This window comes from Microcebus murinus, chromosome 25 (genome assembly GCF_040939455.1).
Source record: "Microcebus murinus isolate Inina chromosome 25, M.murinus_Inina_mat1.0, whole genome shotgun sequence".
In the NCBI taxonomy this organism is placed as follows: Eukaryota; Metazoa; Chordata; class Mammalia; order Primates; family Cheirogaleidae; genus Microcebus; species Microcebus murinus.
The window spans coordinates 6,582,643-6,595,792 of NC_134128.1; the positions used below are offsets into that span (position 1 = coordinate 6,582,643).

Sequence of the window (13,150 nt, forward strand, 5' to 3'; positions counted from 1 at the left end):
CTACAAAGAGGTCATATTTTGGTTTACTCTTTCTTTTGAGGGTAAGCTTTTAAAAATATCTGCCTATAAGATATTTACTGCATCTCTATGCTTATCTATTTCATGAATCTAGGTGAAGATTTCTTTTTATTTTTCTTATTTGGGATTCATTGAGCTTCTCATAATTATGGATGGATATCTTTTATCAGTTCTAGAAAATTTTCTGTCAGCATCACATCTCTTCACATATTATCTGTTTCCTACTGTTCTCTTCGGAGGTCCCAATTAAACGTGGTAGAATTTCTTACTCCATCTCCCATGGCTACTCAATTCTTTATTTTTTTTTGTTTTTCTCCTTTTTCTTCTTTTTGTTTTTCTGGTCTGTGTTCTAGATAATTTCACTTAGTATGTGCCCAGCAAATTTCTTCTTAGTTAAGTTTTATGTTTGGATTATTAGAAGCTCTTCAGGGTACTATACCAAATACACTTGGTCACTTTTTATAGTTTGTCTCTACCACTTTTAGATTTATTTTTTTATTTCTTCAAACATGGCAAGCAGAGTTGTGTTATAATCTGTGTCTGTTATTAGGAGTCTTTGTGAGTCTGTTCTCTTGTTTGTTTAGTCTCATGGTTTTAACTCAGAGTGATGGCGCTATTGTTTTTGCCATGTATTTTTTGACTATTTTGTGTTTGTTGACCTTCAGAGATTATTACTGGGAATTCTTTGGGATCTAGGATGAAAAAATATTTTTTCCAAGGAGATGGGTGTTTGCTTTTGTCCAGAGACAGGCTATTACCCGATTTTAGCCTACAAATCCATGTACAGTTTGGACCATAGCCACTTGTTAGAAATTGCTTTTTTCCCTTCTTTTTTATTTTCTCCTACTTTGCAGAGCACCAAGGTAGCCTCTGGGTTGGTGGGCCCATTATTTCCAGTTACTTGTGCTCTGAAGTATGGAGAAGCATCTCTTAATAGATTCCTAACTATACAGGACTGGGGATTTTTCTTCTGCCTGCTATGTGGAAAAGGCCTTAAAATGGAAGCTCACATTCAGTGGCCTGCACATGTATTCTTTCATTGGTATCAATAATATTTTGGTATATAATTTTCTAGTAGCTAGGCTTTAAATGTATATGCATTATGAACCAGATATAAATTACCTATTCCTGTATACCAGCCCGATTGGCTAGTACAGTGATACATCATTGGATGATCTGCTGTCCATATGTGTGTCTTATTCAAATGTAGTTGTAATACAATTACCAAATTATTTATAGTTTGCTATATTGAGCAATATTTCCTAATGTAAAATGTGTAAATATATATATATGCACACACATATATGCACACACCAAGATAATCAGTGATTGTGTATGTTGCTAAAAACAAGTTAACTTCACACTATTTATTTTGTTCATGTTTAGTTGACAGGTGGGAAAATATGGGACAGGAGGGCTCTAGGGTCATCTTCTAAAGAGGACATGGTCAAAACACTTGGGAGCCTCAGATATAAAGGACAGAAGGAAAGAATATATGTGAATTTTGGCCAACTATATGTATTTTTAAAAGAGACTAAAAGAACTTGAAACTTTTGCTTGAAAGAGAGATGCTCAGGGAGAAGGCAGTAGCTGTTCTCACATGTTCGGAAGGATGTTTTGTGCATGCTAGGGCACATTGTTTGGTGTTTCACAATTAGTAAAAGATGTAGATAGACCCTTTCCCCAATTCTCTACCAGAAAATCCCTATGCAGACTTTGGAGACAATTCATCTGAGTGATGGTTCATGCTGCGTGGTAAACAAGTATAGAATTTCTGCCTCTTGACATGCCCTGTCCTAGGGAGGTGCTGGCCGCAGCACAAATCTGATGAAGGAAATTAGAGAAACAAGAGGCAAATATTGGATATTCGAATATGCAAAGTAAAATTTTCTTACATCCTTAGACTGGTTAAGATGTTTATGGAAAAGAATGTTTTTATGTATTACTTTCAGAACAAAGATCGTTAAGGATGGTAATTATCTTTTATTGCTGAATCTTCAGTGCCTACTGAGTACATGATGCATACAGTAGGAGCCCAAGTGTTTGGACAGTAGATGTAGTGAGTAAAGGGAGGTACACTGGGACATCTCCTTTGATGACCGCCCTTGACTTGGCGCTCTTCCGCAATGGTTGTTTTCAAAGCTATAAAATTTAGCATGTTAATATCTGTACCTCTGCTGTTGAGGAAGAAAACACGTTTCTTTACTGCCTTCCTATTTTTCTTTCACTTTTTCCCATCAATTCTGCTAACACAAAGTGTCAGTGGCACTTTTTTGATTTAGAAATCAAATTTCACTTAGCTGCTGAGTGCACAAGCTAGAACAATAATAAGAAAAAATACGGTAATTCAGGACATACATAGGAATTTTGACAGCTTCTTTATATAATTGGGAAAGCAAGGTGGACACGTTAAATGAGAGGCTAAGAAAAATCTCCTAACTTCACTTTAAAAATCTCAGGAAACCATATTTACAGTAATCTAAAATGAAGAGGATGAAATTGGATTAAAGCAGGCATTGTTGGAAAGCTAATCAGGAGATTTTAAGACTTAAAAGACACACTGCATGAAGTTATTAATAATTTGGCAGTTAAGAAAATAAATGCGATTTAAGAAAATCTCTTTAAGGGTTCTGAAACCTTCAAGAAATATGAAATTTAGGATTTCAGTGAACTAACAAGATATGGATATAAAAGTAAAAAAAGAGCACATGGTGGAGTATTAGTGGTCTCCAGAACATTACTCTCACCTCTGGAAACAACTTCTCTGTAGAAATGTTCCAGAGCCAACCCTGTGGTGATTTTGAGCTGTCTTTATTAAATTAATTAAAAAAAATTTATAACTAACACATCATAATTGTACATATTCATGGAATACAATTTGACGTTCAGTGCATGTACACATTGTATAATGGTCAAATCAAGGTAATCTAAAACAGTTGAGCTATCTTTTTAGCTGCTCTGTAACTTAAGATCTAGATCACAAACACACCGAGCTGGATAGTCCCATTTTCTTTCTGACTGCTGTCCAGCTAGTCTATATTGAAAGCATACAATTCATAAGTCCAGTTAGTAAAAAGCTAATTGTAATAGTTACAGTTTCCACTTTTAACATTTAACAGATCTCTTTTCATCTTTGGTATAAAAATAGGAGAAATTTGCATATAAATGCTGAATGCGTAAAGTTGAGAAAAAGATTTCTTTTTTTTTTTTTTTTTTTTTTTTTGAGACAGAGTCTCGCTTTCTTGCCTAGGCTAGAGTGAGTGCCGTGGCGTCAGCCTAGCTCACAGCAACCTCTAACTCCTGGGCTCAAGCGATCCTCCTGCCTCAGCCTCCCGAGTAGCTGGGACTACAGGCATGCGCCACCGTGCCCGGCTGATTTTTATATTATATATATTAGTTGGCCAATTAATTTCTTTCTATTTTTTAATGGTAGAGACGGGGTCTCGCTCAGGCTGGTTTTGAACTCCTGACCTTTGAGCAATCCGCCCGCCTCGGCCTCCCAGAGTGCTAGGATTACAGGCGTGAGCCACCGCGCCCGGCCGAAAAAGATTTCTTATTTATTCATTCACTTAGCAAACTTCTGTTGAGTCACTGCCATGAGCCACTAAACTCATTGCTGGGAAGGAAGCGATATGGTTTCTACTAAGCTCAGTTCCTTCAGATAGTTGTTCACATGTCACCTGTCAGAGAGGATTTCCCTGACCATTTCATAAAAACATCCCTGCCTCTCACTGTCCCTATCCTTCTCCCTTTGCTAATTGTTCTCCGTAGCACGTACCACCATCTCTCGTGTTACTTATTTTCTCTCAATTGGAATGTAGAGCAGAGTTGGTTTTGTTTATTCCTTTTTTCTTCAAACCCAGGACAACTGAGGCCATGATTATAAATGGGAAAAAAAAAAAAAAAAAAAACCAACACAGAACAAGACTATGGATACTGGTAAGGAAACACGTCTCCCTAACCTCTCAGAAATGAATTGAATTTGGGATAAGTTGCATTTCTGATGCCTGTAGGATGTTCAGTAACTAGTTGAAAATTTGAGTCTAGAGCTCATAGGGAGAGTTGGGGGTTTAAAAATAGATTTGAAAGTCATCATTGCATATGTTGTAATTAAATCCTAGGCATAAATGAATCCATGCACAGACAGCAGGAAGACATTTAGGATAAAGATAGGATCCCCCTAGGTAAGACAAAATCTAAGAAGTGGTCAAAGAAAGAAGAATCAGAAAGGAAATCTGAGAGTAAGTAGTGGAAAGGAATGAGGATAACTAGGAGGAGTTGGTGATTTGCTAATGAAGAAGTGGTAATTGCAAGGGGGAAGTGGAAAACTTGTTATTTGTCATAGAGGATTCATTAGGATGAGGACTGGAATACGATACTGTTGGACTGGGCCTGACAAATGGCAAATTGGTAAAGTTACTGAGAACAGTTTCAATATAGTGGACAGAAGGGATGAGGACAGCAAGTGTCAGTGGGTTGGAACATAAATTAGAGCAGTGAACTTCAACAAGGAGGGGTAGGGCAGGTGGTGATTTTGTACCCAGGAGGCATTTGATAATGTCTGAGAAACTCTGAATTTGAGGTCAACGAAGAAAAGCAAGTATAGACTATACTTGCAAGAAGTGTGAAAATGAAGGGGTAGAGACAATAGCTGTGGGAAAGGGTGGAGTTCTTGTTGTTTTAAATTTGGGAAGCTTTTGTATGACTGTGAGGTTTGGAGAGAAGCCCAGGGCTTGACCGAAGTTTCACCTATGAGAAGAGAGAATTATGAGAGTGAGGTCCTGGAGAAGACAGGTGACTAAATAAATCCTCACCTGAAATTGGATAAAGGAGGGGAGGATGGGCAAGAAAAAGGAAAAAAAAACCAGGCTACTGCAAGTGAGAGACTGTGAAGTGGGAGACAAGGTTTTCCAACCCATGTGAGGAAATCAGAATGGAACAGCAAGTTAAAGAAGGTTATTAGAAGCCTGAAACAGCAGCCTTGAGGGAATAGGAATTAAAATATAAGCAAGAAATTTTTCTGAGCAGTGTCAAGAATTTAGCTGAACTTGGAAACTAATCTAAATCCATGGCATTATGCAGTCTGATTCAGCTGTATTAACAGGCCAAGAACAAGAACAGAGTTGGAAGTCTCCATAGTTAGAGATTGGCAAATTGAATGTTTTGAGAGGTCAAAGGTGAACGGTAGTTGATGTTACTGGTGAATTTTGTTGAAATATTGATCGGTGGGTAAGAATCTTGGTAAGAAAGAAAGCGATTTCTGACGGGAGGCTGATAGCCTTGAAGGATAGAGAGGCATTAACAGAAATGGAAGGTCTTGCTGAAGTCGAGGATCAAGTTTAATTGGTTAAGCGATTGAGGGGGTAGAAAGGCAGAGATGAAAAGGTAGTTGCTTGTGGTTAGAGCACTGCAACAAATTTTTCTGGATTTGCATAGAAAAGTATAGCATAACAGGAATAATAGGGCTAGGAATCTAAATCTGATATATGAAAACTGTGCAGAAAGTATCCAGCCACGCATATAACCGATACATGGATACAATGGCTACATTCTTTCAGACAGCCCTTGTGTAGTTTGTGAAATTCCCGAAACTTAAGGGGAAAATGATGCTGCACAAACTTCAAATACTCTAGAAGGCAGATCCCAGGACTCTGTTGTTCATTGTAGGATAGTCAGTGCTCGGCACGTGGTAATATTTGTTGAATGAAAACTGCCTTTCCACAGTTTTGCTCTTCTACTTTATACTGCCAGAAAATTTTGATTCACAGCTGACACCTAGTGGTGTTGTACTTAAACTACTCTTGAGAGGCAGCACTTTTATTACACCATTAGGGGGAAGTAGTACAGATTGATGGTCGTACAATAGCTTTGCTCCGAAAAAAAGTCTCGGAATTGGTTCTGGGCAGTTTTACTATTGGCATTTTCCAGGGCCTTAATTTGAATCTGTCAGCAAATATTTATTGAACATCCATGATACACCAGGCACTGTTCTGTCTGCTGGAGATTTTCATGTAGCATGTGTTCTCTTGCATGTCTGAGCTCACTAAGTTTGAATACACAGGCAGAGCAGTTGCACTGGGAATGGGTAACTTGTTCAGAAACTTAATTTAGGCGTGTATTGTGATTTTCACTTGTGAAAACTTTATAGATTTATTTTATAGCTTTGGGGGGCTACATCATTTTTACGTCATGACATTGTTTTTTATAAGTAGATATTGAAGAAGATGAAATAGAAGATTGGGTTTGTTGTCAGCTTATATTAGAAACCTACATGGTACAGAATGCTACCTACTATAAAGAACTATGGAAAGATTTTGTTGTCTTTTTATTAAGAAAATGTAAAGTTCTTATCTGTTAGTGATGTATACTCAAGTATTTACCAATGAGTTGACATATCTGGGATTTGTTTTAAAATGTTCTTAGAAAGTGGGTGTATCTGAAATGAGATTGACAGACTTTTCATTAATTATTTAAGCTGGATCCATCCCGATGGATTTATTCTATTGTCTTCCCTGTATGCTGGACATTTTGCCATGATAAAATGTTTAAAAAAAATTAGGTGGATATGGGCTGAAAGAAAGCTTAACATGATTAAGTTAGAACATGGTTTGATTTTTAAGTATATAACATTTTCTTATTTTGTTTTGTTTCATTTGTTATTGCTTAAAAGATCAAGTTAAGTACAGAGTATGTTTTTGCTTATAATAGATATAATGTGATTGAGACTGGACAGACATTCTATTTATAGTATCTAGAGATTATTTGAATTTTGGGTTGGGATCTCATGCTAATTGTTGGATCTACAGATTGGAGACATGGGAGATATAATTTTAAAATGCTAGCTACCACTCAAAATGAGGGACTCTTGAGTGGGAAAATTGGGAACACTTAGATTTAATAAGTTGATACATTTTTCTCCAGTGCTTCTGTCTTTACAAAAAAAAAAAAAAAAAAAGACTAATAGTCTGCCATACCAGTCTTGTTAAACTGGATTCTGCTTAGTTGTCATATAGGATGTGTTTATCTTATGATACACGTGGATTTTTAATGTTAAATGGTGTGTCTCTGTTAGGCTCTTAAGATAATTTCGTATGGCATCAGTAAACCAAATCCCCCAAATAAAAATTAGAATCCTGTTTTCAACAGTTAAGAATAATAGTTAGGAAATATTTCAGGCAAACAAAATTTAGGGGGAACAAAGGTAACTTCCAGATACTTGCCATCCTTCTTTGTCATCTTAACATTTTAGCATCTTCCCCAACCACCCACTTTTCTCTCCCCCACCCTCTCTCTAAGACATAAATGACTGCAAATATAGCTAAGGCCTTTTTATTCCACTTCTTTCCTATTCTCTTCCCCTGCCCCCAGGTAACCCCAGCCCGAATTTGATATTTATTGCTCCTTATGTTTTTGTTTTTTTGTTTTTTTTTTTGCATTGATGGATCTGCAATTCCTAACTATCACCCAATAGATTTGTCTACATGCTCTATTTTTCCTGTGGTAATGTATTCATTCTCCATCAGAGGGAAATAAATATCCTTTTTCATCAGACTGAACTTTCAGATATATTTCAGTCCACATTGGGGTTTCAATGATTTTTGATCTGAAAAACAGATATTAATTTCAATAAGCCATTTGATTGACTTTCCTTAAGCAATTGATGCCTGGTGCTTTTATATGCAGTTGTGTGATATATATACCCTTTTTGTTTCCTAGCTTTGTGGAGAGTATGCTTCTTACAAGTCTAATCTGATTTTTATACTGAACTAAAGTGTCATTTCAGTGGCCTTTTGTTGTGTAGAGATGAGGTTTTCTTTTTTGTTTTTTTTTACAACAAAGAAAGCAGTGAATACTTTTTTGGGGGGGAAATAACTCATAAAAGCAGAGAAGATTTGGTTTGATTAAAGAAATTCTTCAAAGCATGTTTGAGAATTTTGAGAGAGAAGAAATAAAACAAAAGCCTAATCTCAGTGATAGCCATTATTTTCTATTGCGTTACTTTTGAGTAAAATGTGAGATGGCTTTTCTGTGTATAAAGTATGTATTTTTTTCAGTCTGTTAAGGAATACATTTCTCTTGTCCCCAGAACTATAGGATCCCCTGGCCTATAATGATCTATTTCTCTGCAAATCTTCATTGCAGAGTCCTTTTTGTAACTGGCATAGTTCAAATCTTGCTGCTTCTTGTAAGTAATCTATTTGCTTAGTCTGTTTGCTTTGTGTATTTAATATCTTCAATTTTCAAATAATTTAAACATTGCAAGAGATTTTGACTTTAGCATTCTCCAAAGAAGGAGAGAGATTTCAATTATCGTTGTTGACTGCCAAAGCCCGCAGGCCTACAGATGTGGCACTTTGGTTTTAGACATAGTCTCTTTGAAGACACATGTGTTTTAGACACAGTCTCCTTGAAGACATGTGTGTAGTTTGCGTCAGAGTTACTGGAAGTCTTTTTTGGAATTGTCCCTCTTACCTTTCTACCTTCTTTTCTTGCATGTATTTTTCTTTGGCCTCTATTCCTTGACTTCCTCATAATATGACAGTTGAGTTTTATAGGTATTCTTTAAACCAGGATTTATTGCTCCCTTGGCAGTGTGACAAGCTCTGTGTACCCTAGGTCATCACTGATCTGTATGTAAGCCTTCTGAAAGTTTATAAGCAGACTAGCATAATAGCAAGTAATAATGCATTAAATACCGGCGCGTGCTAGTTATTATGTAAGCGCTTTAATGGATTACCTCTTTTAATCCTCACAGCAACCTTGCTGGGTCGGAATAATTATCATCATCCTCATTTTTCAGATGAGTACAAACAGCACATATAAGTCATTCGTCCAAAATCACTCGGAGATAGGGTTTCCAAATAAAATACAGAATGCCCAATTAAATTTGAATTTCAGATAGACAACTAATAATTTTTAGTTTAAATATTATCAAGAAATGCAAAATCTGATGACTCCACTTGGAAAATGAATGGTAGACCTGGGATTTTAAAGCATGTAATCCGGTTAAGAGGCCCAAAGTGTTAACGATTGATGTATGCTATATACAGAGATGAAAAATCACATCCACTGGGACATCCAGTATTTAGATAGCAGCTACTACCTATAGGTAATTAACTTTTTAAAATCTAAAGTTATTTTTCCCCAGCTGATCATATTTACTACTACAGTGTAAACACACATGCATTCTTTAATTTCAACTGTAATGTTCAATTTCAAGTGTATTTCTATATGCTTTTTTATGTTTTCTTGTTTATGTCTGTACAAATTATATATTAACTAACGTAAAATGGGACTTTTTCTGTACTTGGTCACCTTAGTCTTTCTCATCCATGTAAGGATCATTATCTTTTTACTTTCTTTTCTTCGTATGAGGAAAGATTTAATTACATGCATGTTCTAAAAAGACACATTTTCCTTTTCTTTTGATAAGGTCAAGGAAATGACACTTGAATAACATATTTAACAATTCTTTGAAACATGTCCCATGTGTTCTCAAAAACTCAAGAAATTTAAAATACAGACATGGAATTGAAAGAAGCTTTTACTAAGAATTTCCAGGGAAGCCATCTGGCTCTGTTAAATAGTCACACAGGGAAGAAAGGAGTCATTTTTCCTGATGAATTATCACAATTCAAAATCAGGCTTTTAGTTTTGCACATCTAGACATTTACTTACAAAAACTAAGACCCAAGAGATTAAATGACACATATTTTAAATTTGATACTTTTGATTTCCAGTTTTAGCAGAATTACAGACTACAATATATTAAAAAGAAGATACTCTTAAAATTAATGAGCCAAGTGTTTAACTCAAGACTAAGGGTCAAGGAGTATGAAAATTAAAGAGAAGTATATTTTCTATTGAAACTTGCTTATATTTAAGGGATACTTATGGGTAATTTTTTCTCTTGTTTAGAAGAAATTGGATAATATTGAGTAGCAAGTCAGAATTTTGGAGAAAGCTCAGAAAGGAAAGTGAGCAAGAATCATGGGTGTAACTCTTAGCAGATATAATAGTACTTGCTATAGGATTGGCCTTTATTTTAATCTATTCCATCTTCATATGTTTTCAGGCATAGTGTATTGAAAGATTTGTCAATGGCAAAGTATCTGACTTTACAACGGCAGTCATTGCAAAATTAGTATTTCCTTTATTTAACACCAAATTATTTTGGACCCACCTCTATTCTGTGTAAGTGAAATTTTCTATCAGAATTTTCAGAAGTCACTGCATTGCTACCCAACCAACTTTTTATTATTTTGTAGAATTCATTAGTAGTCATTTTACATTTTGTATTTTTAAATATAAGTATATAATCACCTTTGAGACACAGTGGACTAGAAGACATTCATAAGAAAAATGTCTCTTATCTTTTATTATATAAATCGTTCCATGAAAGCAATGACTTGGCACAACAAATTTATTAAACCCTCAGATGTCTAGCCAAGAAGATAGATGGTTTTCCTTTCATGCCAACTGTTATAAATTGTTGGGTTGGCCACAGAGGAACCTAACCTGATCACCAACTTGATCAGAATTCGGTGTTTGCACTTTAAGTGAATTAAATTGAAAAGAAAGTATTTTCTCTTATAAATTAATTATAAATGGACTATTTGTATTTACTAAAGCTTGAGAAATGAATTACTTTCAATTATTTTTGAAGCAGCATGGAAGGTCACATTTGACTTCAGACATGGGTTCAAATTGCTACTCTGCCTCTTTGCAAGTTACTTAGTCTCTGTTTCCTCCTCAGTCAAATGACAATGTCAGGATCATAAAGCCCATCTTGAAGGCCTGTATAAATTAAACTAAGTAATAAATGTCTTAATTCACTGAATAATTATTTATTAAATGCCTGCTCTGTGCCAAGCAGGGTTCTAGGTGCTGTGGATATCAGTGATCATGATGAAATTCCTGCTCTTCATGTTAGTGGAAGAGGCACACAGCAAGCATGTAAGCAAATGAAATGTAATTTTAGGTAGTGAGCAGTAAGTTCTAGGAAGAAAGATAAAGCCTGGCACACACAGAAAATTTCAAGTGGCAAAGCAAGGATTTGCACCCATGTCTAGTGGCTTCTAAAACAAGCAATTCCCACTATACCCCATTGTTCTTGAGCAGTTATCCATTCATTGCTTTAGAGGGCTGCTTTCAGATCAAATAGCTAAATATGTAAGGGGAGCTACTGATAGATATTCCTTTACTAGGAAACTTCTTTTGGGCCACCTTTTTGCGTAGAGCATGATAAAAATTAAGTTTTATATGGCAATAATTATGAATCTTTTGTATTTGGCACTTAATCATTTTCTGCTCAGTACTGCTATTTAATGAGTATTATTATATTACCCCATAAACGTATATGCCTTGTTTTCTCAGTTATATTCTTCTGTAAGGGTCAGGACTGTGTCTTCTACTTCAGTGGTTCTCAAACTTGAGCATGCATCACAATCATCTCAGTTTCTGATGCCAGAGATCGAAGGCAAGGTCCACAGATTTGTATGTGTCACAATGCCCACGTGATACTGATGCCACTGGTCTGGGGCCCACACTTGGAGAACTACTGTTTGCCTTTTTGTGTACAGTACTTATTTACCCTGGTATTTATCACTTAGCTGAAATGTGCTCTCATCTGGGCATCTGTCCTTGACCTCTGTTCAACTGAAACTTTTAGTGCTGAAATTTTTAAAGTGTGTTAGGATCACCTGGGAAACTTGGTGACAAAGCATATTTCTGGTCTGACTCCAAAACACCCATTTTTAGCGAGCGCCTTAGATGTTAATGCAGATGATCCATGGACAACAGCTTGTGAAATTTCTGACTTAGAGAGTTGATCATGCTCTCCTCATTGCCATAACTGTATTTTGTATTTGTCTCTGTTTTTTATAACACACTGTCATCTGTTTGTGTGTCTTTCTCCTACCAAAGTCCCTGAAAGCAGAGGAATGTGTCTTATTCATTGTTATGTCTTAATGCTTAGCACAGTATTCAAAATCAGTAGAATGAGTACCGTCTGTGTCATCAGCTTTAGCACTTGATAGCTCAGTGACCTTGGGAGACTTATTTGATCTCTCTAAGCCTCAGTCTCCTCTTTTGCGAATGGTGGTAGTAATACTTGCTGTGGGGATGAGCTTAGAGATGTGTGTATTTAGTGTAGTAATTGGCACATAGAATGTACCCAGTGAATGGAAATGATTACAGTGTTGTGGTTATAGTTATGTTATGGAATAAGGAAAATAAATGTTTGAATTAATGAAAACCCCTACATTATCATCTTAGCATCCAAATTCAGGATATGGGTCTAACACTTCATTAAAAATCTTTGCTTAATTGTCTCCATTAAATATCATTTTATATTTTGGTGTTTTAATAAAATGTTGTGAAGTAAAATTGTGCTTTGGGCCTTTTCTCTGTGACAGGAAAACAAAGAAACCGCTTGGAACCAATGGATACCATATTTGTTAAACAAGTTAAAGAAGGGGGACCTGCTTTTGAAGCTGGATTATGCACAGGTGCTCATATTCTTCTTTAAACCATACCTTTTCATTTCCTTTTCACTGTATTTCTTCTTCCACATTTACGTTCCATATTTTTTTCCTTTTCTGTCCTTCTGTATGCTGCTGCTTTTTTCTTCACATCTGTTATTCCTTTTTTTTTTCTTTTAAGAGAGGGTCTCATTCTGTTACCCTGGTTAAAGTGTAGTGATGCAATCATAGCTCACTGTAGCCTTGAACTTCTGGGCTCAGGCGATCCTCCCACCTCAGCCTCTCGAGTAGCTGCAATTACAGGCATGCACCACCACACCCAGCTAATGTTTTGTCTTATTTTTTGTAGAGATAGGGTCTCACTATGTTGCCCAGGCTGGCCTCGAACTCCTGGCCTCAAGCAATCCTCCCTTGGCCTCCCAAAGTGCTGGCATTACAGGTGTGAGCCACTGCTTCTGGCCTATTTTTCCTATTTTTGAGACCTTATTATATGTTTTTTGATGCTCATATGGATGGGTTTAAACAGAAATAACAATATAAATTGATAAACTGTGGGCACCTTTACTTACCATGGATGCTCTTTTAAGGAACATTTTACATACATTGAATTTTGACAAAGAATTACAAAAGCACAAAATGATAAAGGTATT

General features: G+C 36.1%; 1 protein-coding gene across 14 annotated transcripts in view; it reads left to right on the forward strand.

Annotated features, from left to right (window-relative positions):
- Positions 1 to 13,150, forward strand: part of ARHGAP21 (Rho GTPase activating protein 21) — a 136,958-nt gene that overhangs the window by 73,319 nt on the left and 50,489 nt on the right. For 13 of the 14 annotated variants that reach the window (XM_020284182.2, XM_020284184.2, XM_020284185.2 and 10 more), the window contains one exon: positions 12,435 to 12,527. In XM_020284182.2, the coding sequence (XP_020139771.2) occupies positions 12,435 to 12,527 (93 nt within the window). Of the gene's footprint in view, positions 1 to 10,093; positions 10,213 to 12,434; positions 12,528 to 13,150 lie in introns of all 14 variants that reach the window. The other variant, XM_012767284.3, reaches the window with a different exon arrangement.